The 24970-nt window shown below is 40.1% G+C and overlaps 1 protein-coding gene across 18 annotated transcripts in view; it reads left to right on the forward strand.

Moving 5' to 3' along the window:
* The window catches only part of atp2b2 (ATPase plasma membrane Ca2+ transporting 2), an 873878-nt gene that overhangs the window by 664616 nt on the left and 184292 nt on the right, over positions 1-24970 (forward strand). For 15 of the 18 annotated variants that reach the window (XM_059944034.1, XM_059944033.1, XM_059944030.1 and 12 more), the window contains 6 exons: positions 2150-2182; positions 2738-2854; positions 10114-10155; positions 12696-12860; positions 14423-14637; positions 16412-16654. In XM_059944034.1, the coding sequence (XP_059800017.1) occupies positions 2150-2182; positions 2738-2854; positions 10114-10155; positions 12696-12860; positions 14423-14637; positions 16412-16654 (815 nt within the window). The remainder of the gene's footprint in view (positions 1-2149; positions 2183-2737; positions 2855-10113; positions 10156-12695; positions 12861-14422; positions 14638-16411; positions 16655-24970) is intronic. The other 3 variants (XM_059944041.1, XM_059944042.1, XM_059944043.1) reach the window with 3 other exon arrangements.

The following is a 24970-nucleotide window of genomic DNA, read 5'->3' on the forward strand; positions in this document are numbered from 1 at the left end:
TGCAGTTGTTGGTGTTCCCCTCTGGAAAGGCTCACATATATATGCCCCGCCCGCCCATTTGCTTGCCTCAGTCCTGAAGGTTCTGGCGCAAGCAAACATGAAGCAGTATTTTTAGAAGCATGGTTCTCTTTTAATAACTGTAAACGAACATATTAAAATTGACGCTATCTACGAAGCCCTAAGAGCCAAAGAAACACGAGCCTATAGAATTCAAAAGTCACTTGAAGGGGTAGCCAATCAGCACTGAGACAAGCAGACCCTGGAGGGAGGCTGGGGGTGTGACTGTATCAATATGAGCACTCCCAGAGGGAGTGTACTGTAGATTGAGAATGTCAATTTAACTGGTGATGAAATTATTTTAGCATAAAAAATCATAAATCTAAGTATTGAGTACTGGACATGGGATGTCCTGTTGAAGTTGTATAAGACATTGGTGGGACCTAATTTGGAGAATTATGTGCAGTTTTGGTCACCTACCTACAGGAAAGATGTAAATAAGGTTGAAAGAGTGCAGAGAAAATTAACAAGAATGTTGCCGGTTCTAGAGGACCTGAGTAATATGGAAAGATTGAATAGGTTGGGAATTTACTCCTTGGATCATAGAAGATTGAGAAGAGATTTGACACAGGTAAACAAAATTATGAGGGGTATAGATAAAATAAATGCAAGCAGGCTTTTCTCATTGAGGTTGGGTAGGACTACCACACAATGTCATTCATTATGGGTGAACGGTGAAAAGTTTGAGGGGAATTTGAGGGAAAACTTCACTCAGAGGGTTGGGAGAAGGTGGAATGAGCTGCCAGTACAGGTAGTGCAAGTGAGTTCGATTTCAACATTTAAGAGAAGTTTGTATATGTAAGTGGATAGTAGGGGCATGGAGAGCTATGGTCCCAGTGCAGGTCGATGGGACTGGGAAGTTCAAATAGCTTGGGATGGATGAGATGGGCAGAAGGACTGCTTTGTGCTGTACTTTTCTTTGACTCTATGACTGTAAGAGAATGCACCTTGGAGCACAGATTGTTGAATATTTCAGATGTGGCAAAGGCATATACAAGCATTTCGAGAACAAATCAACAAAGGTAGCATGGAAGCAACTGATGCTAAGAAGGGGAGAATAGTAACAGTATATAATCTTATTATTTGCTTACATGCAAGATGTAGGATTTGAATTTAACCCCAGTCCTTCTTGAACTAATGTTAATTCAATGTTGTTGTTATACAACAAGGTCGTCATATGTAAACTTTTATGGAGATTTTTCTGCATATATTATTAATGCTCTTCTCACAAGTCATGTAAAGTAGCTGAAAATCATTAATGCTAACATCAGTACGCACCTCTCCAACTCTGCATGTAAAGGCTGCATGTGAGAGTCAGCATGGACCAAGTAACTTTCCCCAAGTCAATTGATTGGATTGATTCCTGATTTGACTGGAGCTGCCTAATGCTGACTGTTCTGTGATTTTCGTTACACCTGATAACTGTTGATACCCAAGTTCATTGTCACTTGCACAAGTATCTACGCATACAAGTGCAACGGAAAACTTAACTGCAGCAGCATCACAGGCACATAGCAAGAAAGACACAATACTCTCAAGAAAAACATAAATTGTGCACAATTTTTACAAGGAATAACACGTTTAGAACAAAAAAAGCAGAATTTCTTTGTAGTGCAAAGTGGTTACTGTATTGCTGTGTGTGCTTTATAGTAAATACCAGTATATTTGAACTTTACAGTGAAAGATGAAGGGTGTTTGGTTCAGAGGGTATTTCATCGTGTGTATGACAAGTTTTGTTCCAAAGTTATATCCTATACGCTGTCTTTACTAGGGATCATAGAAAATCATTATATTCACATCTGTTGGTACTTATTGAACTTAAACATGTAGTTTATTTGAATGTCCCTCAAATCTGAGATTATCCCAGTTTAATATAATATTGATGTTTGCAACTGAGAAGTTGAAAAGAGTTTCATTTTCTATTATTTTATTCAACCTCACAGAAGTTTTTTCTTTTAGCTAGCACCAGGATTTTACAAGTAATGGATGTATTTCTGAGGAATTTTCTTTTTAAAATGAAGATTGTTCTGTTTTTGCGTGCACCTCTGGGTTTGCTTTTCCACCAACGTAACATTTGCTAATTACAATACAGGTCGAGCAAAAGAAGACGGACGACGATTACCAGGTATTGTACATACTAACTAGCTGTGGGAGTACAGTAATTAGCTTGCACTAATTTTGGAATCAATTACAACAAAGCTGCAGCAAGAAGCCTTGGCTTCCCTTCTCCCTAGTCTAACTGGCTCAGCCATAACTATCTCATGTTTCAACACTTTTCTTCTAACTTAGCTCCTGACCTTGTAGCTTTATGCTGTCACGGGAAAGCTTGCTAACAGTCTTCTGATGATTATTACACAATGACTAAAGCAGAAAACACCTCTCATGTCTGGGCTCGTAGTTTTATCACATCTTCTTGTCTCTTAGTGTTCACTAATATTGCTCCAGTTATTTCCAAGTGCTTTATATTATTTAATCCAATCAAGTGATGCTTGTCCTCTTCGTAGAATTATTTGCCTGTGAAATTGTGTTCTTTGTGTATAATGTGAATTTTGACGCTTCATATGTTTTGCTTTGCTCTTACAAAATTATGTGATACATTTTGAATGGAAGTCATTAATCCATTTCATTTTTTTCTTTTGTTCTATTTCTTTTTTTTTCCTTTTGATCCATTACCACCTAGTAGCATCTCCCCAGCCTCCTCCCCATGCTATTCCCCCCCAGCCCCTGTCTACTTCAGGTGCAGATGGTGCAACAGGTGAAAATGCCACTGACAGCACAAATGCCAGCTTAGTCAATGGTATGTTGAGAGCACCTGGCTTTTTATTATTTAATCTGGTGGTTTCTCATGCTTCATTGATTCTCAGCCTTATCCTGAAAATGCACAAATGTATTTTCAATGCATGTGTTTAGTTGACATTAGCCTGTAAGGATTTCTACAATCTCCAGCACCAAGTTCTTTGAAATATTGCAGAATAAAATGTCAAAAAAAGATGAAGCAGGTCTTTTTGACAAAGGTATTAGACGCATTTGAAGCACAAACGAGAGAAAATTTGCAGATGCTGGAAATCCAAGCAAGCACAAAAAATGCTGGAGGAAGTCAGCGGGCCAGACAGCATCTATGGATAAGAATAAACAGTTGACGTTTTGGGCTGAGGTCCTTCATCGGAACTGGAGAAAAAAAATGAGTGGTCAGAGTGAGAAGGCTGGGGGGGTTGGGGGGAGGGGGTTCTCGGCCCAAAAAGTCAACTGCTTACTCTTCTCCATAGATGCTGTCTGGCCTGCTGAGACACATTGAAAGGGGTAGCAACTGTTCCTGAACCTGGTGGTGTGAGTCCTGAGGCTTCTGTACCTTCACCCCAATGGCAGCAGTGAGAAGAGAGCATGACCAAGGTGGTGGGGATCCCTGATGATTGACACTGCTTTCCTGCAACGGTGCTCAATGGTGGAGAGGGCTTTGCCTGTGATGGACTTGGCCATGTCCACTACTTTTTTTTAGGATTATCCATTCAAGGGCATTGGTGTTTCCATACCAGGCTGTGACACAGTCAGTCAATATACTCTCCACCACACATCTATAGAAGCTTGTCAAAGTTTTAGATGTCATGCCAAATCTTCACAAACTCCTAAGGAAGCAGAGGTGCTACCATGCTTTCTCCATATTTGCACTAAGGCGCTGGGTCCAGGACAGGTCCTCCAACATGATAACACTGAGGAATTTAAAGTAGCTGATCCGCTGTACTTCTGATCCTCCAATGAGGTCTGGCTCATGGACCTCTAGTTTCCTTCTCCTGAAATCAATAACTAGTTTGTTGGTCTTGCTGATATTGAATAAGAGGTTTGTTGTTGTGGCACAACTCAGCCAGATTTTCAATCTCCCTCTAATTAACAGGAACATTCACAAACAGTTTTGATGTCCAGGTCATAGAGAGGTATTAAAATAGATGACCAAAATCTTGATCAAAAAGAAGATTCTGTGAAAGAAATAGTGTCAGAGGGGACTAAGGAGAAAATTCTAGTGTGTATGCACCTAGCAGCTGAAAGAATAGCTGTTCTGATGAAGGAATTATATTGAGTCTGTTTGAGGGGCCAGAATAAGGAAATTCTAATTACCTCTGAGGACTATCAGGCTCAAAGAAGATTACAGAGATGGAAAGAGGCTAGACAACACAAGGATTGAGAATAAAGATGGACTGTTGCTTAACCAGAAGCACAAATTATTGGAACTTGGTTTGTGCAGCTCATAGGCATCAGCATTCTGGGTGATTCTAGTTCATGGAATGAGTAGTAGGATGGAGATACTTCTTTAGCAAAGAGGTCTAAGGTGCTCCTTCTAACTACTACCCTTGGGCAAGGTATAGCATCTGCTTCACCCCTCAATGAGATTCACATGAAGCCATGGGAGCAGGTGGCAGATGTTCAGGTGAGCAGTTGGTACATACCACAAGCCAGGCAGACAATCTCCGAAACGTACTGATAATGACTGGGGTCACCCTTCTTGTAAAGACACTGCCCAGAAGAAGGCAACGGTAAACCACCTCTGTAGAAAATTTTACCAGGACCAATCGTGGTCATGGCAAAGCCATGATCACCCACATTGTAGGTCACTGCACTTAACGAATGGGCTAAGCAGGTCAGGTATGATTCTCTGAAGGCACAGATAAAGGTTTCAGCACAACTGAGACTGAGGCAAGTAGAGCCTGGCGATGTTACTTCCAGACAGAGCTAGGTGTATGTAAAAATCCGTGACATTATCAACTAATGATTGAGGTGCAGCAGAGGTGGGGTGATGTGATAAAGGCGAGTGCTGTAGTCAAATTCAGGAACGTTTCTGTTATGCTTTAGATAACATTGCTGAGGGGCAGCATAGATGTAAGGCAGTGAGAAGATGAAAGATTGGTCCTCCTTGGGTGAATGGAAACAACATCTATATGGGAAGAAAAGATATTGCTCCTTATTCTCTGGTCGTTACTGGATAAGTAGAAATGGCAGCACTCTGGTGCTTTGATGTCATTGATAAGTTCTTCTGGCAGGTTTGGATAACTCAATTTTAAAAAAAGATTGCTTGAGGTTCAATTACACCTTGAAGATTGTTTACGGAATAATGAACAGTTAATTATTCTGAGCAAGTGCAGTTTATGAGTCCTTAGGCCCTGAGTTTCATTGTTGTCTAGATTTAGCCTCAATACAATTGCTCCCTTTGGTATTGCAATTGACTCATTTAATGTGGCAATGCCTTCTTTTAAGCTAGTCTTTGGGCCTCTAAAGGAGGAGCCATATAATTTACTAAAATAGAATTCAAGGGCTATTAAACAAATTAAGAATAACTGATACTGAGAAAAGTAAAGAACTCTATTTCAGTCTAGGTTGTCATGACTCAATTTCATATGAAACACCACATTTTATGTTCTACTTGTCCTGAATCCGATGGAAAATTTAGATGAACATCTAAATGGGCACCATGGTAACATGGCGCTGTTATGGCTTGGGGCATTCCAGAGTTTAGGGTTAAATTCTAGTCCTGTTCTGTAAAGTGTCTCTGTAGGTCTTCCCCATGAATGTGTGAGTTTTCCTCGAGTGCTGAGGTTTCCTCCCACAGTCCAGAGACAAACTGAATAGATTAATCGGTCATTGTAAAATTGGCCCCTGATAAGGTTAGAGTTAATCGGGTTTGTCGGGGGTTGCTGAGGTGGTGTGGCTCGAAGGGTTGGAAGGGCCTATTCCGCACTGTATCGCAAATTAAAAATTAAAATCAAAAATCAGTGAAGTGTGTAATCCATCCTTGCAGAAGGTTTAACTAAGCTTTTGCATTGCTGGTTTCAATTGGGCCACATGAGGTTCTGGTTTGGTGCACATGTTGACAATTGCATAGGCCCTCGTTATGCGTGCCTTTTTCTTGGCTACATGAATAGTCCACGTTTCAAGCCTTCTCTGCTATTGCTCTCTAATACTCTTCCTGTGCTACATTGATGACAGGATTAGTGCTGCTTTAGGCACCCGTGCTGAGCTTGTCAATTCCATTATCTTTGCCTCCAACCTCTGCTCTCCTCTTAAATCCACTTAGTCCATTTCTGACACCTCTCTCCATTTCTCAATCTTTTTCCATCTCTGGAGACAAGCTGTCTCCCGATATCTTTTATAAACCTACTGATTCCCACTGTTACCTTGACCATAACTCTTCCCACTCTGTCTCCTATAAAAAATGCCATTCTTTTTTCTCAGTTTCTTTGTCTCATCTGTATTGTTCCCAGGATGAGGCTTTCCTTTCCAGAACATCAGAGATGTCCTCCTTTTTCAAAGAACAGGGTTTTCTTTTCTTCCACCATCAATGCTGCCCTCATCCTTATCTCCTCCACTTCCCAGATATTGGCCCTCACTCCATCTTTCTGCTGCCTTTGAGAGAGTTCCTCATCCTTACCTATCACCCTAAGAGCTTTCACTTCCAGAACATCATTCTCCACAACTTCTGCCATCTTCAATGGGATCCTACCACCAAACACATCTTTACCCTCCTCCCTGCCACTCTCTGCTTTCCACAGAGATCGCTCACTCCATGATTCCCTTGTCCATCCGTCACTCCCTACTTATCTTCCTCCTGGAGCTTATCCCTCCAGGCAAAAGAATTCTACACCAGCTCATTCATCTCCTCTTTCACCTCCATTCAGGACCTTCAAAGTGAGGCAGCACTTCACCTGAAAATCTATTCGCGTCATCTATTGTATCCAGTGCTCTATAAGCTGCCTTCTGTTCATTGGTGAGACCCAATTTAGATCGGGGAATCACTTTGTCAAGTACTTTCACTTGATCCACAAAAAAAAGAACAGAATTTCTCCATGGCCAACCATTTCAATTCCAATCCCTATTCCCATTCCAACACATACCAGCTGCTGTGATGAGGCCACTCTCAGGTTAAAGGACAAATCTCATGTTACGTCTGGGTAGCCTCCAGCTTGATGGCATGAACATTGATTTTCCTAACTTCCAGTAATTTTTTACCCATCCCATTCCTTCTTCCATTTTCCACTCTGGCTCCCCTCTAACCTTTCTCAGCTCCCCACCTGCTTATCACTTCTCTCTGTTACCCCACCTCCTTCCCTTTCTCCCATGGTCAACTCTCCTCTCCTATCAGATTTATCTTTTCTACCTGTCACCTCCCAGCTTCTTACGTCATGACGCCTCCCCGACCCTCCTAGCTTTACCTATCACCTTCAAGTTAATCCTCCTTTCCCTCCCCCCCACCTTCTTATATTCCTGATACCTGTCTCAGCTTCGTCCTCCCTCCTTTCCAGTCCTGATGAAGTTAATTGGCCTGAAATAATGACTATTTATTCATTTCCATTGATACTGCCTGACCTGCTGGGTTCTTCCAGAATTTTATTTGTTTTACAAGATATTTTGTGTCATTTCTTGGGGGTTTCATAATTAGGCAAGTTAACAACTTTTTGGTGGCTCAGATGATGTTTAGGTCTGGGTTGAAACTGTATGGATAGTTGAATGTTTCATGTAGGTCTAACAATCCTGTATTAATATAGCAGATTTTCTTTATCTGCCTTAATTTTAAGGGCATTTAGTTTGAAATGTATTTGGAAAGGTGTAAATAACATTGAAAGAATACAGGTAAAATTTGCAAGGGTTTTGCCGGAAATAGAGGACCTGAGTTATAAGGAAAGATTGAATAGGGTAGGACTATATTCCTTGGAATGTAGAAGATTGAGAGGAGATGTGATAGAGGTATACAAAATTCTGAAGGGTATAGATAGGGTAAATGCAAGCAGGCTTTTGCCATTGAGGTTGGGTGGGACTACAACCAGAGGTCATGGGTTAAGGGTGAAAGGTGAAAAGTTTAAGGGAAACGTAAGGGGAAACTTCTTCACTTAGAGGGTGGTGAGAGTGTGGAATGGGCTGCCAGCGCGAGTGGTGCAAACAGGCTCAATTTGAATATTTAAGAGAAGTTTAGATAGGTACATGGATGTAGTGGTGTCGAGGGCTATGGTCCAGGTGCAAGTCAACAGAAGTAGGCAGTTTAAATGTTTCAGCACGGACTAGATGGGTCGAAAGGCCTGTTTCTGTGCTGTACTTTTTATGACTCTGAAAACAAATGTAATGTAATCTCCTGTTACAAGAATAGATCAAAGTTCTTTGTGGTCACACAAACTTGGATTTATTTAATTATGCGTACCCTACTGTATTCAAAAGGTAATATAAAGCATGAATGTATATTTAAAAGTCCAAGATTGTAATAATGTTGAAGGTAATGATTCAGTACCAATGACACTTCTACACTGTGTTTATGCGTTGCCACCAGTCTGCACCAAGATGCTTATAAATCCTAAACAGGAGAAAATCTGCAGATGCTGGAAATCCAAAGCAACAGATGCAAAATGCTGGAGAAGCTCAGCAGGTCAGGCAGCATCTACGGAAAAGAGTAAACTGTTGACGTTTCGGTCCGTGACCCTTCTCTTGAAATGTTGACGGTTTACTCTTTTCCATAGATGCTGCCTCATCTACCGAGATCCGCCAGCATTGTGTGCATGTTGCTTGGTTAGAAATCCTACACTGTTGTGATACACTAGTATACAATTGATCATTTCCATTTGCCCATAATGCTCAGCTTGAGAAGAGCCCCCTAATCTTTTAGCGCTAAAATTGGTAATTCAATGAAATGTGTATGATAGATTTGAAGACTAGTTAAAATTGTTCTCAATATTAATTACTATTGATAAACTGTATGCTCATCCATTGGCTATTTCTTCACCAAGCATAATTTTTCTCGTTTTGATAGCTTCCATTTTATTTGTTGTGCAATCGGAGAGGTTTTACAAATATCAGTGGAGTTCTCATCAAAGTAACCAGGTGCAAAATAAATCTGATATATGTTCACAAGGATAATATTGAAACTCACACTCCATTGGTGTTTATACTGAAAATATTAATAATAAATCTGTAATGCATAGATGGGAATAATGTGCCGTTTCAATTCATCATGGTAAAGATATCAGCACTATCAAAAATCTTCATGTCATTTGGATTTGACAGTTGTCTAAACTAGACAACTAGAGTTTAAACTAGAGCAATTTCATGGAGGTTACAAAAGCCAAATCCAACCAGGAAACTCAATCAAAACTTGGGTGGACTTGGTTTATGTTCCACATACTGGAACGTGCATAGGTTCTTGGAGACACAGCTTCTGCATAAACATAGATCTGTACTTTTTAATCTGCAGTGAAATTCATCAATAAGTTCAACAATCAAGATGAATTAAAATATTCATTCTCCTCATTCATATAACTTGAGGTTAACTTACATACTTACTTTTACTTATTACCTGCCTGTTACGCTGCTAGTGTTTAGGGCAGCAATGAAGATCCTCCATCTGTGTCAGTGAGTAGGGCCTCCTTTTGGTTTTCACCTCAGTCAATCATGCAAGCCCTGGATAGACACTCACAAATACTGTCACACTCAGATGTACAGTAGAAGGATTCTTCATTGCTGCTTCCGTAACAATTTTGTTTTACCAGTTAGGGTTATTAGCCCTGAGCCGAAGCCCAATACCTGGAGGACCGGTGGACAACTTTTAGGCTGGCCTTTACTCATTGACCTGTTTGGCATGGCTCATCATACCAAGAGCCAAAGCATAAAGCCCCAACTCCAGGCAGATTAGCTCTGTGAGTGATTGAGGCATGCAAGCCTCCAACCACGACAAGATTGTAGTCTTTTTTGAGGCTGAGGTTAACCTACAAGACTAAAAAACTTCATGTTAAGAAGAGGTAGTTGATTCACAGATGTACTTGTGGGGAACTCTCTAACAAGTGCACCATACTTAATTACTCCTGAGAAACGTATATGGATATCCTTTTTTAAAAATCTTTTTGACTTATATCTTGAATGAATGCGGCATAAAAATCACTAATTTTGTGACCATTGAAAACTATTAAGGTTTGTCTGTTGTGTCTACCATTTTTTCGTTAATTTTTGGTTGCAATGTAACACTATGTGTTGTCTCTGTTGTGACTCTTCACTGTTTGTTTCTGTTTTGTTTGTTGTACTCTTTCATCATAGGCAAATTGCAGGATGGAAATATGGATAACAGCCAGAATAAAGGTAACGGGTTCTTCTTGACCATCAGACGATCTTACTGTATGTTTCACACTAATATTGACGCACCATAATTAAGATGTTCCACATTTTTTAAAAGTTTATTTTAGTCTAGAACAGTTATTGACTAACACCTTACAATTCTTTTCACACAGGGAACTTAACTTTTATTTACATTGGAAATACAGCTTCCCTCATCATGATTTTGAAAAGAATTTTCCAATGTTTTAAAATTCTAAAAAACTTCTCCATCTTCACTCTCTACTGTTTCAGCCCATACCCCGTTTCATAGAATTCTTTGACCAATATCTTCAAATTGTATTTTGGAATATTTCATCAATATCACTTTGCAAAAGCATACAAACACTTTGGCTTTAATTGTTTTTTTTTTCAGTTCAGTGCTAGTATAGCATTGGAGCCGGACAATGGTGTAGTGGCTTCTGCATCAAACTTCGAGGCGAGTGGTCCCGGGTTTGAATACAGCTGGCGCCTTGCACGCTTTCCACCCATGCTAGGCTAAGCATCGAGCTAGCTACTGAGCCTTGTTAAAAAAACCAACAACAATGCTAAAGAAATGGCAAAGTTGCTGCCCAACATGCCATAAGGCACAGAGAGGAATAGCAGCAACTAGTATAGTATTCTTTATTCAATAATAATAAGGGATCTACTTAATAGCTTTGTTCACAAACAGTATAACCCAATGGCTTACTGATGTAATACGTGTTCAGTCATGTATTAAAGATTAGCAGTTATCTGGAATTTCAAGTAAAATTTTGGTTTGAAGGAGATGAAAGGACTGTGGGGGCATTAGATCTTTAGATCCAGTAATATTAGTTGTCATGGAGTCTTGATTAGAATGGGTTTACTTGTAAAAGGAACTGAAACTAATTTCCATGACTTAAAAAAAATGACAGGTTTCTGATCTTACCAAGTTGTCAAGATGAAATTTAGTGTGGGAGCCAGTTTCATCCCACAGAGAAAGATGAAACATAGTTAGATTTGACAGCCCACTTCGTCCTCCCATTGCAACAATCAATGATGCAGGCATTAAACCGTGAAGTACATCCTTTATATATTTAATGGAATGCCATGAAAGGGAGCAGTTTAAGATGGAAATAAGAAAAAGCCCAAAAATGTTTAAAAGAAGGAAATTTGGGCGCTTATAAATGCATCTGTAACAAGAAAGGTTTTGTGGGAAAACACTTAAATCTTAGAAAATACTTCAGAAACAATGCCAAATTGCGTCAGCTGTTCTGCAGAGTGAGTTATTTGTTAAAAACAGGTTTGTTTTGTTATTAACAGGCCTTGCTCTATACATAAGAGTGGCAGTGAAAAGGATAATTGATCATTGTGCTAGTTCAATGCAAGGCAAATTCCAATTCCAGTATTGTTTACTACGATTAGTATGAATATGACTAATCCTCTGCACCTTTTAAGGTTATCATAAACAAAACAAAATACATTTTGAATTAAAATCATTATGGAGATTTTATTTCCCTCCACCCAAGAAAAGTGTAGGGGGTGTTGAAAGATGTGATGGACACTGCCTTGATCACTTTTTGTTGCCATTTATCCTGGCATTTCTACCAGAATGCTTGTGCCCATATGGATTAGTTAGTAAACACAAGAAAGTCTGCAGATGCTGGAAATCCAAAGCGACACGCACAAAGTCCCGAGGGAGCTCAGCAGGTCAGGCAACATCTATGGAAATGCATAAACAAGCGACATTTTGAATGAGACCTTCTTCAGGACTGAAAAGGAAGGGGGAAGATGCCAGAATAAAAAGTGGAGGGTTGGGGGAGGAGTATAGCTGGAAGCTGATAGGTGAAGACAGTGGGGTCCTTCCATTTCTTTCCTGTGATCCACTCTTCTCTGCAATCAGATTCCTTCTTCTCTAGACTTTGATTTCCCCACACTCCTGGTTTCACCTATCACCTTCTAGCTATCTACTTCCCCCCTCCCAACCTTTTTATAAAGGCATCTTCCCCCTTCCTTTCAAGTCTTGATAGAACATCAACTGATTAGTCATTTCTATAGAAGCTGCCTGACTTGTAGAGTTCCTCCAGCATTTTGTGTGGAGTAGGTCTTGATGTCAGTGATGAAAAAATAAGATCCACAAGGCCAGGGGGAACCCATTTACTACTTTGGGCTCTGTGTGAATTAAAATATCTCCTGCCAGTGTGAGAGCTTCCCCTACAAGTCTTGAACTGTCTAAACATAAGCTGTTAACTAATTGGTTTTTGAAGTGAAATGGTTTTTTTACCCCAGAAAGATTGGGCATCCAATCACATACGTCTTTCTACCCCAATAACAAAATTGAACGGTGTGATGTCCTGTGATTGGTTACTCCCTATAGCTTTAAGTCAAAAAGTTAATTTTAGAGACGTGGTGGAAAAAAAATCAAATTGATAGCACAGAAAAGAATTTTTAAAAAAAGATTTTGGAAGCTTGGTGAAGACCTACAGCATTTGGGATTAAGGGAGGATCCCAAATGTTTATATCCAGGTTGTTTTTGATCGGTTATCTTTTATTTTATTGAAATTTAGCCAAGAAGCAAGACGGTGCAGCTGCCATGGAGATGCAACCCCTGAAGAGTGCGGAAGGAGGCGATGGAGATGAAAAGGAGAAGAAGAAGGGTGGCACGCCCAAGAAGGAGAAATCTGTGCTGCAGGGGAAGCTCACCAAGCTGGCAGTGCAGATAGGGAAAGCGGGTGAGCCGTTTGCCAATTCAGGGAACTATTAATTCTGACAAGGTAAAATTGGAAAAACTACACTGTTAATAGGAGGGAAGGAAGTCTGCATTAATTCAGGGAATCTTCAGACAATATTTCAAATAGCATTTTCTAACTGCTGATGAATTTCAGACTACCAGTGGGTGTGATATCTCTGGTGCAGTGTGAACAACTGTGATATAATTCTCTAAAGTTACTTTCTGCAGTCAACAAGCTTCTGAAAATGTGGCTAGTACTTCAACAACCCCTCCACCCCCCCCCCCACACCCCTAGTCAGCAGCTCTAAGTACACTTGACAGTAGTCTTTTTTTTCTGCTTCCATTGAAATCAGGTGTACCTTTGCAGAAGTGAAGTGGAATTTCTGCTCAAAATCATTGCTTTTCGGTTTGTCAGAGATGTAGCTGGAAAAGTCAGTATTATGTTGTGAATTGATCCTCTTTCACAGGCGAATGTAGAATAAACTGAAACAGTTGTCAGTAATGAGACAGATGAAAACAGCTTAGACTTTTTAAAGGAATAGATCACGTAGATGTATTTAAAAGAAGACACATAACAGATGTTGAAAGGCCTCAATTAAGTAGATGTGGAGAGGATGAGCCTAGGACCAGAGAATACTGCCTCAGGATAGAGGGGCATCCTTTCAGAATGGAGATCTTGAGGAACTTCTTTAGCCAGAGAGTGGTGAATCGGTGGAATTCATTGCCACTGGTGGCTGTGGAGACCAAGTCATTAGGTATATTTAACTGGTAGATTCTTGATTGGCCAAGGCATGAAGAGATACGGGGAGAGGGCAGAATATTGGGGCTGAGAGGGCAAATGGATCAGCCATGATGAAATGGTGGATCAGACTTGACAGGCGAAATAGCCTAATTCTATTCCTATATCTTATGGTCTTATGATTGCAAAGGGATGTATTAAAAGAAGCAAGGGTACAGGGATATGGTGGAAAAGCGTGAAAATCAGGGTTCAAAATCTAGACCAGCAAAATGTAGGACAGAATAGGAATGGCATTCTTTTATTTCTCAGGATATATTTATCTGGGCAAACCTTTGCTTACGTTTCAACGATGCGCCTAATGACGAGGTATCATAAAACCCAACGTAATGGAATTTGACAGACTTGAGTTGGATTTGAGATAAAAGCCATAGCATTCTGGAGTGAATTCCCATGCTGCAAGTTTGGTGGCAGATTTACAGCTCCCAAAGGCTTGGTATAAGCTCGGCTGAAGTAAAGTCTGTAAGGTTAAGGCATCCCTTGTAGTTGCACCTTCCATTCAGGTGTCTTGATATTAAATGGATTAATCACATCCCTTATTTTTTTATTCCAGCATATATTACCTCACACATTGATATAGAATAACATTGGCCACCTGCCTGCACGTTCTGCTAACTTGTTTTTATGTGTTCTTGAAATCTTTTTCAGTCCTTCTCACTGTTTGTTAAACCTCCTACTTCGGTGTGTAAACTTCCCTGTTAAGATGTTAAGTATGAAGCCAGCAGCTGCTATAGCACTGTGACAGTTTTTATTTAATTTTCTTCTAGGATTGGTAATGTCGGCAATCACAGTTATTATTCTTGTGCTATACTTCGCCATCGATACTTTTGTGATTCAAAAGCTGCAGTGGCTGCCTGAATGCACTCCAGTGTACATCCAATTCTTTGTTAAATTCTTCATTATTGGTGTCACTGTTCTTGTCGTGGCTGTCCCAGAGGGTCTCCCACTGGCTGTCACCATCTCTCTCGCCTACTCTGTGAAGGTAGGAATGTAGTCGTGCATATTCTTCTGTATGTACACTTCAATAGAAATATATTTTTTATTTTATTGTTTTTATTGATAACAGAATAGGCTTATCCTGTAAAGTTTGGAATAATTAAATTCTGCACAGAAGTGATAAATTGTCATAAAATTGTCATAAAAATCCTGTGAATCTGGAGACCCAGGTGGTTACTGGGACAACAGAACCCAAGAAGATAAACAAATCAAAGGCCACTTTCAATCAAGCTGACAAAACATAGGTTTCCATCCAGTCTCTTTTGTGTGTCTGGAACCTGGAACACAAATGGCCAGGGATTATGCATACACAGCGAAGATACACACTTGCCTTTGGAATATCAGTTATCCAATAGGAGTAGAATACAATATAGCTGATGGGTTTTGCCTGGTCCAGCTGAAGGCAGTTTATTTATCTAACATAGAATAGGCCCTTCCGGCCCTTTAAGATGTGCCACCCAGCAATGTCACGATTTAATCCTATCCTAATTTATAATAACTAATTAACCTACCAATCAGTATGTCTTTGGACCGGGAGGAAACTGGAGCAGCCGGAGAAAACCCACACGGGAGGAAAACATACAAACTCCTTATAGGCAGAGGCGGGAATTGAACCCGGATTACCTGTATTGTAAAGCTAAACACAGTGCTACCATGCTGTTGTGATGCAGGCCATTTTCCTCTGAATGGGAATCCATAAGAATTGTCACTTCTAGAAGGGGCCTTTTCCTTTACAACGGAATCAATGTTTGTTTAGTAATGCACCCATGTGAAGTGTATTTGTATTTTGTAAATGTATGCAGTACATTTTCTGTTAAAATTTGCGTCATTATCGTCATTATGCGCCGTGTCATATGACGTGGGTGATCATGGTCTCCTTGACCATGATTGTTCTTGGCAAATTTTTCAGCAGAAGTTGCTTGTCAGCGTAGCCTTCCGGGCAGTGACCCCAGGCATTATCAATACTCTGCAGAGGGTGCCTGCCTGGTGTCAGTGGTTGCATGACCAGGAATTGTGATATGGACCACCTGCTCAAAGACCATCCACCACCTGGTCCCATGACCCTGACCGGGGGGCTAAGCAGGTGCTACACCTTGCCCAAGGGTGACCTGCAGCCTAACACAGGGAATGAGCAACTTACACCTTATTTGGTAGGGATGTATCTCCACCCCGCTACCCAGAAATTTGGGTATATGGGTTAAATGGTGTCACTGCAATTGGTGAACAATTTTGATTGTGATACATAAATTAAATCTGCACATCACAGGGTTAAAATTTGAATCAAGTAATGAGTTTTCTACCATAGTATCCCTGTTAAAAGGCTCCAGAACAGGGATTCCCATCCTGGGCTCCATGGATGCCTTGGTTAATGGTAAGGGGCTATGGTATAAAAATGGTTGGAAACGCCTGCTCTTGGGGAGATTGTTTGAAAGGGAGTTGGTATAGCATTGGAAGCATGGGCTGATTTTTATTCGGCTGCTAGCAGAATTTTTCAGGATGAGCTTGGGTAAATTTGAGCCTTGGCCAGTCGATTGGAGTTTTGACTAACTGCAGGAGCAGGAAAATCAATGTGAATTTTATATTTTGAGTTCAACAGCTACAAAGGGGAGAAAAGACTGTTGGAGAAGAAAAGGAAGTGAAAGCACATATGTTAAAGTTATTGATTTCTCAGAAAAGGATTAACATATCTTTGCTATAAGGAATATAAATTAATTTTAGTAAATAATTACTTACTGTTTTCTTGTATTTCTTTTGACTAGAAAATGATGAAAGACAACAATCTAGTCAGGCATTTGGACGCCTGTGAAACCATGGGCAACGCAACGGCTATCTGCTCTGACAAAACGGGCACTTTGACCACAAACCGAATGACGGTGGTGCAGGCCTATATTGGTGAAGTCCACTATAAAGAAGTCCCTGACCCTGATGCCCTCCCATCAAAATCTCTGGATATGCTTGTAAATGCAATATCTCTCAACAGCGCTTACACTTCCAAGATACTGGTAGGTTCATTCTTCTTACTCCCACGTTAGTAACTGTTGATAACCAGGTTGTTCAGAAGGAAAAGGTTTATTTCCAGCCCGGCTGCAAAATGATGAATGGACTGGGAGGCTCAGTGTCATGTGGGCTAGATACCTTGTAGAGGAAGCAAGAGCAATTTGCATAGGTTTTAATGGTATTAAGAGATAAAGCTGTGGTTATCATATCTTGTGCTGCCAAGAGGGTTAACAATTGTCTCTTCTGTGCCTTCCCTTGTTCTTATGGGTTGCAAAACATATGACTCATCTGTAGCTCTATTTACAGTAACAACGAGTGCACTGCCAATTCTGAAGAATGCATGCAATATATTAAATCTAATTAATAAAATTGTTCTACTTCCAAAAATCTGTATGACAGTCCTATCTCAGCACTACCAGGAATGTTTAAGTAATGCCTGATAGGCCACTTGAGAATTGTCCAATGCTCTATTATTACTCTCTGTTTTAGAATTCCAGTTATTGACAGCAAATAACCAAAATAATTTTGGTCGTCATTCAGTTTATGGAGTTCAGTTATTGTGCGCTTGTCTTCATCTTTTGATATTATAAATTTGTGTTACTAGGTTAGTATCTGTAAATATTTCTCTAAACTTCTTAACACAAATCATATGATGGTGTTGTCAAAGAGAAATACATTTTATGGTAGTCTGTGAATAGGTAGGATCACGTTATCAACAAGTATGGCTGTGTTTACAGCATGCTACAATATACTATAAATGGTTAGCTTCCATTGATGGTGATAGAATCAAATGGTTGACTCATCTTCGTGCCTGAAGACTCTTCACGCCATCCTCTTGTAGCCTGGACAAGATACAGGAAGACTGTTCAACTTAGGTTAATCAATCCAACCAGTTTACAACCTTTTCAAGCAAGTAGGTTTAATCAACCATCTCTGCATACAATTAAGAACATTTTCTTTATCGATTTATCCTGTCTAATCTTTAGTGTTGACATAATTTCATCCTACCTATGAGTACAGGAATGACTTCCACAGTCATGCGACATTCCATCAGGATGTTAATCTCTTTCTTTCTCTCTTCCCAAACTTTTCTTTAAGTTTGCTGCCAGGCCTATTTTCACACACTAATCTCAAGTGGTCTCAATTCAGATCTATACTTCTATAACTTCTGCTGTCTCAGAATCTTCCCACACCGAGTGAGTTTTATTGCTTTTGTCACGAAGGCCAGTGTTTCATATATTATGGATTGCTTTTGATAATTTGCTTTTGGTTGTTCTCACATTTTTGAGAGATGTGGCCATCAGTAAGTGGCAACGTCACTGAATCGTGGCTGTGTCAATGGTGATGTGTGGGAAGAGCTTTGTGCAGGATGTGGTGCCGCAAAAAAAGAGTGCAGCAGAGTTATAAAGCAAAAAGAATGAAGAGCAATGATATTGAGTGAAAAAATCAAGTCATTGTGCCAAATTTACCTTTTATCAAATGTTCAGACGGTTTATTCATTATAAAAGTATGCTTGCAGTATACAACTCAGAGATTCGCTTCTCCGGAGAGCCATGAAACAAAGAGGACCACGGAAGTCGTTCAAAGCTAAACATCTTCCCCCCACCCCTGCACAAAAAAAAACAAATTTCACAAATGGCAACATGATCAACCCTCCCCCACACAAAAATAAAATTAGGCAAATGGCAACACGTTCATCAAGCTCCCCCCATCCCATGTGAAAGAACTCCAATCCCCCAATTTCCCCCCCCATACACAAAATAATTAACAAAACTAAAAAAATTCTAATCATTTAGAAGTACTTTAAGGATTCGGTTGAATTTATGCCGGTGGTTCCAAAGGAAACCATCTGTGTTCCCCCATTTTGAACATAAAAGGTCCCAGATTTGCCACAGGGCCTTGAGATCCCATGGATTTCAACAGAAAGTATGTCTACAGAGGAGAAGGCAATGGAGAAGGTAAATAATTTATTTTCCTATTTGATTTGTTTTAATGGTTTTAATTATTTCTAATTGCCTTTTATCTGCCTTTAACTTTTATAAGTAATTTAAGGATTCAATTCAATTAAGCTTGGTTTGGTTCATTACATTTATTAATATAAAATATTTGATATTTTGGATGTTTTTGATTACAATGTTCAGTAGTTGAATGTGGCTTAATTGCCTGTTACAGCTTTTCAGTCAGCTGATGATCAGAGGGTTTTGTCAATCAAACTTGACCCAATTTCAATGAAGAAGTGGATATTGGCCCATCTGGTCTATGCCAAACCATTAATCTGCCAAGTCTCTTCAGCCTGCACCCGAACCATAAACCTTCATACTCCTCTCATCCATGTACCTATCCAAATTTATCTTAAAAGTTGAAACCGACCCTGCATGCACCACTTTTGCTGGCAGCCTGTTCCACACTCTCACCTCCCTCTGAGTGAAGAGTTTCTCGCTCATGTTCCCTTTAAATGTTTCACCTTTCACCCCTAACCCGTGGCTTGTAGTTGTAAGTCTCACCCAACCCCAGCAGAGAAAGTCTGCTTGCGCAGTCAGCACGGTAGCGTAGTGGTTATCACAATGCTTTACAGTAGGGTGGAGCGGCCCTGGATCTTTTCCCACTGCTGTCTGTCAGGAGTCTGTATGATTTGCCTGTGACCACACAGGTTTCCTCTGGGTGCTCCAGTTTCCTCACATATTCCTTAGACCTACTGGTTGGTGGGTTAATTAGTCAAGGTAAATTGTCCCTTGATTAGGCTAGGGTTAAATTGGGGGATGTTGAGTGCTGTGTCCTGAGAGGCTGGGAGAGCCTATTCTGTGCTGTAGCTCAATAAACAAATTAATATATTTACCTTATCTATACACCTTGTAAATTTGTCTATCAAATCTCCTGTGAAGCTTCTATGTTGTGGGGAATAAAGTCCTAACCTATTCAACTTTTTTCCCTATAACTCAGAAAGCTTTCTTTACAGTCCTATCTACCTGTGACACCACATTCAATGAATTATGGACCAATATTTCCAGATTTCTCCGTTCTACTTCATTCCTCAGTGTCCTACCGCTCATCATGTAAATCCTACCCTGGTTGGCCCTCCTAAATTTCAGCACCTCACAGCCGTCTGAATTAAATTCCATTTGCCATTTTTTTAGCCCATTTTTTGTGCTGTTCCAGATCCCGCTGCTAGCTCTGATAGTCTTCCTCGCTGTCCACTACACTCCCAATATTGGTGTCATCCACAAATTTGTTAATCCAGTTTACCACATTATCATCTAGGCAAACAACAATGGATCCAACACCGATCCCTGCGGCACACCACTAGCCACAGGCCTCCAGTCAGAGAGGCAACCTTCTATAACCACTCCCTTCTTTCCTGAAGCCAATGTCCAATCCAGTTTATTACCTCATCTTGAATGTTAAGCAACTAAACCTTCTTTACCATCCACCCTTGTCAAAGGTCCAGCTGAAATCCATGTAGGCAACATCCACTTCCTTGTCTTCATCAACTCTCCTGGTAATGTCCTCAAGAGGATTTATTAGACATGCCCTACCATGTACAAAGCCATGTTGATTATCCCTAACCAGTCCCTGCCTGTTCAAATATCTGGTCCCTAAGAATACCTACCAATAACTTTCCCTCTTCTGATGTCAGGCTCACTGGCCTATAAATACCTGGCTTATTCTTAGAAGCTTTCTGAAACAACAGAACAACATTAGTTATTGTCCAATCCTCTGGCACCTCACACGTAACTAAGGATGTTTCAAATATCCCTGCTAGGGCCCCTGCGATTTCTGCATTAGCCTCCCACAGGATTCAAAAGAACACCTTGTTAGGCCCTGGGGACTTATCCACTCTGATTTGTCTCAAGACAGCAAACACCTCCTCCTCTCTAATTTGTATAGATTTCGCTGCTGCATTGTCCCGCATCTGTAGACACTGTGTCTGTCTTCTGAGTAAATATAGATGCAAAAATCCATTTATGATCTGCATAGTTTATTGGATTTTACTCCTTGGAACATAGAAGACTGAGAGGAAATTTGACAAAGGTATACAAAATTATGAGTGGAATAAATAGTGTAAACACAAGATGCTTTTTCCACTGAGGTTGGGTGAGACTACCACGAGAGGGTGAAAGGTGAAAAGTTTAAGGGAACATGAGGGGAATCTTCTTCACTCAGGGGTTATGAGATTGTGGATCGAGCTGCCAGTGCAAGTGGTGCATATGAGCTTGATTTCAATCTTTAAGAGAAGTCTGGATAGCTACATGGATGGTAGGGTTATGGAGGGTAATGATCCCATTGCAGGTCGATGGAAGTAGGCAGTTGAAATGGTTTGGCATGGACTAGATGGGCCAAAGGGCCTGTTTCTGTGCTGTATGTTTCAATGACTCTATAAAATCTGTGCATATTTCAAATATGATTTGGTTGTGCATAGTCTCAAAAAGCTGAAAATGCTGGAAATTTGCAAATTAAAGCAGAGAGTATTGTAAATATTTAACAAGTCAGGAAACAGCTATGGAGAAACACAAGAGAGTGAATAAAGAAGAGGGAGGGTTGGAGATAGTCTGGAGGCCAGGAGAAATCAAATGGCAGAGATTGGTGTTGACTAGGAGAGGATGTCCTAGAAAATGAGAATGAGAATGAGTTTCTCATTCTTGTAGGAGATGTTCTACATCAAGGGAGAGTGGAAGAGAAAAAATGAAAACCCTTCTGGAATTGTGAGACATGTCAGGGACTGACAATCAGAAATGTTGGAAATGCTAGGGAGGCCCCGCAGATAAAGTACCATCCGTGAAGAAAGTAAAATCGACCAGGGGATAAAAAATGGAGAAAAAAACTGTGGATGCTAGGAATCTGAAACAAAAATGGAGAGTGCTATGAACATTCAGCAGGCCAAGCAGTGTTTGTAGAGAGAGGCAAAGTTAATGCCCAAGTTAACAACTTCCCTCCACAAAAAGTCATTAACAGCAGTAAATTTTTTGGTGCACATTTGGCCTGTTGATGCTGTTTTGATCATTAATTTGTTGGAAGTAAAGTGAAGGAACTGGATGCATTTTCACTGAACCCATCAAGGGAGTAGTTTTTCAATTGGTATCCCTCCTTAAGTCACGGAGGATTGGGTCATCAGGTCAAACAGAAGCAGACTATGCCATGTCAACCCTTTTTGCTCATTTGCTGCATTAGGTTTTTACCTTGACGGTTTGTATTTTCAAGTGCCTGTCAAAATATTTGTTAAAGGTAGTGATCATATATGATCCATCCACCACCTCCAGCTGTGCATTTCAGATATTCAACCACTCTATGAAAAACAAAAGTTTCAGGGGACCAGTTTGTTATTGATCAACAATGGGTTGGCATGGTGATTAGCACAACGCTTTACAGTACCAGTGGCCTGGGTTCAATTCCCACCAGTGCCTTTAAGCAGTATGTATGTTCTCCCCATGACTGCATAAGTTGTCTCTGGGTGCTCCAGTTTCCTCCCACAGTCCAAAGTTGGTAGGTTAACTAGTCATTGTAAATTGTCCTGTGATTAGGCCGGGATTAAATTGGGTGATTGCTCGGTGGCGTGGATTGAAGGGCTGGCAAGGCCTAATCTGCGATGTATCTCAATAAATTTTTAAAAAATTGATCATCTGACCATTAACAAATGTGAGAAAATTCCTGCATAATTTTCCAACAGCACTATCCACACTTGAGAATTATTTCGCTGACTAAAAAGCATGTTGTAACATATAAATGCAGTTTTTTTAGCAATTGTAAATTTGATCAGCAATCGCTAGGCAGTGATTTTAGTGGGAAAGTTTGCATTGCAGATTACCATCACACTGTAGTAGTGTGATCACTCAATCAAGTATAATGTTCTCCTAAGGCGTTGTCTCTTGGTGGGTCCTCAGATGACTGTAGAGGCTGATCTGGGATCCACATATTCTGATGCAGTGCAAATAAGAGTAAGTGTTGGCTGGGGTTGGCAGTTGGGTCTTTTGGGTTTTCGGTCTCTGTTTGCACAGCTTGTTTTCTGCTGCACAATGGAGATCATTCTCATGTAGTGCAGCTCCCTATTGAAGAGATTTCCTCTAGTTGTATTCATTGATTGCAATGCCCTCACAGTTTTTAGATGTAATGTTGAATTTCTTCAGGCTGAATTTGATGTTACCTTTAAAGATGTTATCATTACCTTTGCCCACTAGGGGCTCACTGAGTTTCCTTCAACTGCAAGTAAGGATCTGTTTTGGTAGACGCGAGTTAAGCATCTAGCTGACATCACCTACCCATCAGATTTGGTGTTGCTTTATCATGGTGCTGATGCATGAACAGCAGCTCAACCATCACACTAGTCTCATCTAATACTTCCCCTAATGTGAATAAAAGTGGCAATGCACCAGAGGTCAAATTGTTCAAAGAAGATAGTAGCTATTGAATTGAATGCCAGGTTAGATGATTCCTGCTGATATTTGGTTGATGCAAGCAGTCTGCTGTGGAAAGTGCCCAAGGTAAATTATAAGATTCTTTTCTTCTCCAAGAGTAGTCTTAATCTAGTTTCTTTCTCATGAAATTGATGGAATCAATTGGTGAGCCTCGGACACCTCATTTAACTTTATTTACATTTGACTTCAGAATACAATGGAATGCTACTGTTTGAAGCAAATCTCCAACGTAGATCTGATTTTAGGTCTTTGTGTTGGAGGTGTCTGTATGTTATTAGATATGGAGGAGCAATTGAGAAGAATGAATATATAGAACATAAAACATCAAACAGTACAGGTCCTTTTTCTATAATGTGGTGCCAACTTTTGTCCAACTCCAAGATCAATCTAACCCTCCCTCCTAGACAAAGTTCGAAGTAAATTTATTATCAAAGTACAGATATATCGCCATATACATCCTTAAGATTCATTTTCTTCTGGCCAAACTCAATAAATTTATAATAGAATAATAACCATAATAGAACCAATGAAAGACCAGAACAAATTGGGCATGGCTTTTCATTTTTCTTACATCAATGTATCGAACAGTCTCTAAAAAGTCTCTAAAGCATGTGCACCTTACACCACTTCTGACAGTATGTTTCATTCAGTCACCACTGTGTAAAAAACCTACCTCTGTCATCACCCCCCATACTTTACTACAATCAACATAAAATTATATCCTGTCATATTAGTCATTCCCTTCCTGGTTGTCCACTCTATCTATTTCTCTGATTTTTTTTTTTTTGTCTTCTTTATCAAGTTGTCTCTCATCCTCCTTCACTCTCAAGGAAAACAGCCCCATCCTTTCCTCATAAGACATGTTCTCTAATCCAGACAACATCCTGGCATGTCTCCTCTGCACCCTCTCTAAAACTTCTGCAATTTTCCTATAATGAGGCAACCAGAACTGAATTCAATACCCCATTTGTGACCTAACTAGAGTTGCAAGATTACTCATTCGGAGATTTTCCTCTCAAACCTGCCTACCCTCTTTACTCCAAGGTGTTCTGTGGAACCACCTGCTGGAATATCTTGTTACATTGTTATATTTGGTTTAATAATGCATCTTTGGAACTCTTTGGAATACTCTGCTACACTGAATACAAGTTGTTAAGCAGAGGATAAGATGTAACTTGCCTTATGCGCAGTCAGTTATTTTATGATCAAAACACACTTCTTCAATGGTAGTGTTGTGGCTAGCACAACACTTTGCCGTACCAGCGACCAGGGTTCAATTTCTGCTGCTGCCTGTAATGTCTTTGCATGCTCACCCCATGTCTGCGTGGATATCATCTCACGGTTCAAAGTTGTACCGATTGATAGGCTAATTGGACATTGTAAATTGTCCTGTGATTAGGTTGGGTCAAATTGGGGAATTGCTGTGTAGCGCGACTTGAAGGGTCTATTCCATGCTGTATTTCAATAAATAAATTAATTAGTTAAATTCATGAAGTATCTCTGTACTTAAACAAATTCAATCATCAACGTTCTCCGTAATGAAAATAATTTTAGATAAAATGATCAATTGGAGTTTGAAAGAGTTCCTGCAAAAGTTAGTTATTTTTTTATTTATGAGAGGAAGATGAAAATAGATTTGCCTCTTGGTCACCACGTTCTCCTGGACCAGATTTCTGATCAACTTCAGAGAGTAAAGAAACTTTGAAATTTCTCTGTAGGGATCAAAGACGTTTTAAAGCGTGCTGTACTGTTTCTTCTGGGAGATTATAGAACTATCGGTGGATAAGCGGATGCAAGATAAAAAAGCATAGTTGCAACATGACGGAGTGGGAGAGACGTGATGGAGCAATTGGTCTTTTCCTGTCTGTCTTCTCCATAGGACCCCATGTTTGTGTAGGTGAAAGCTAACACGTT

The sequence above is a fragment of the Hypanus sabinus genome, chromosome 19 (genome assembly GCF_030144855.1).
Source record: "Hypanus sabinus isolate sHypSab1 chromosome 19, sHypSab1.hap1, whole genome shotgun sequence".
NCBI classification, from domain to species: Eukaryota; Metazoa; Chordata; class Chondrichthyes; order Myliobatiformes; family Dasyatidae; genus Hypanus; species Hypanus sabinus.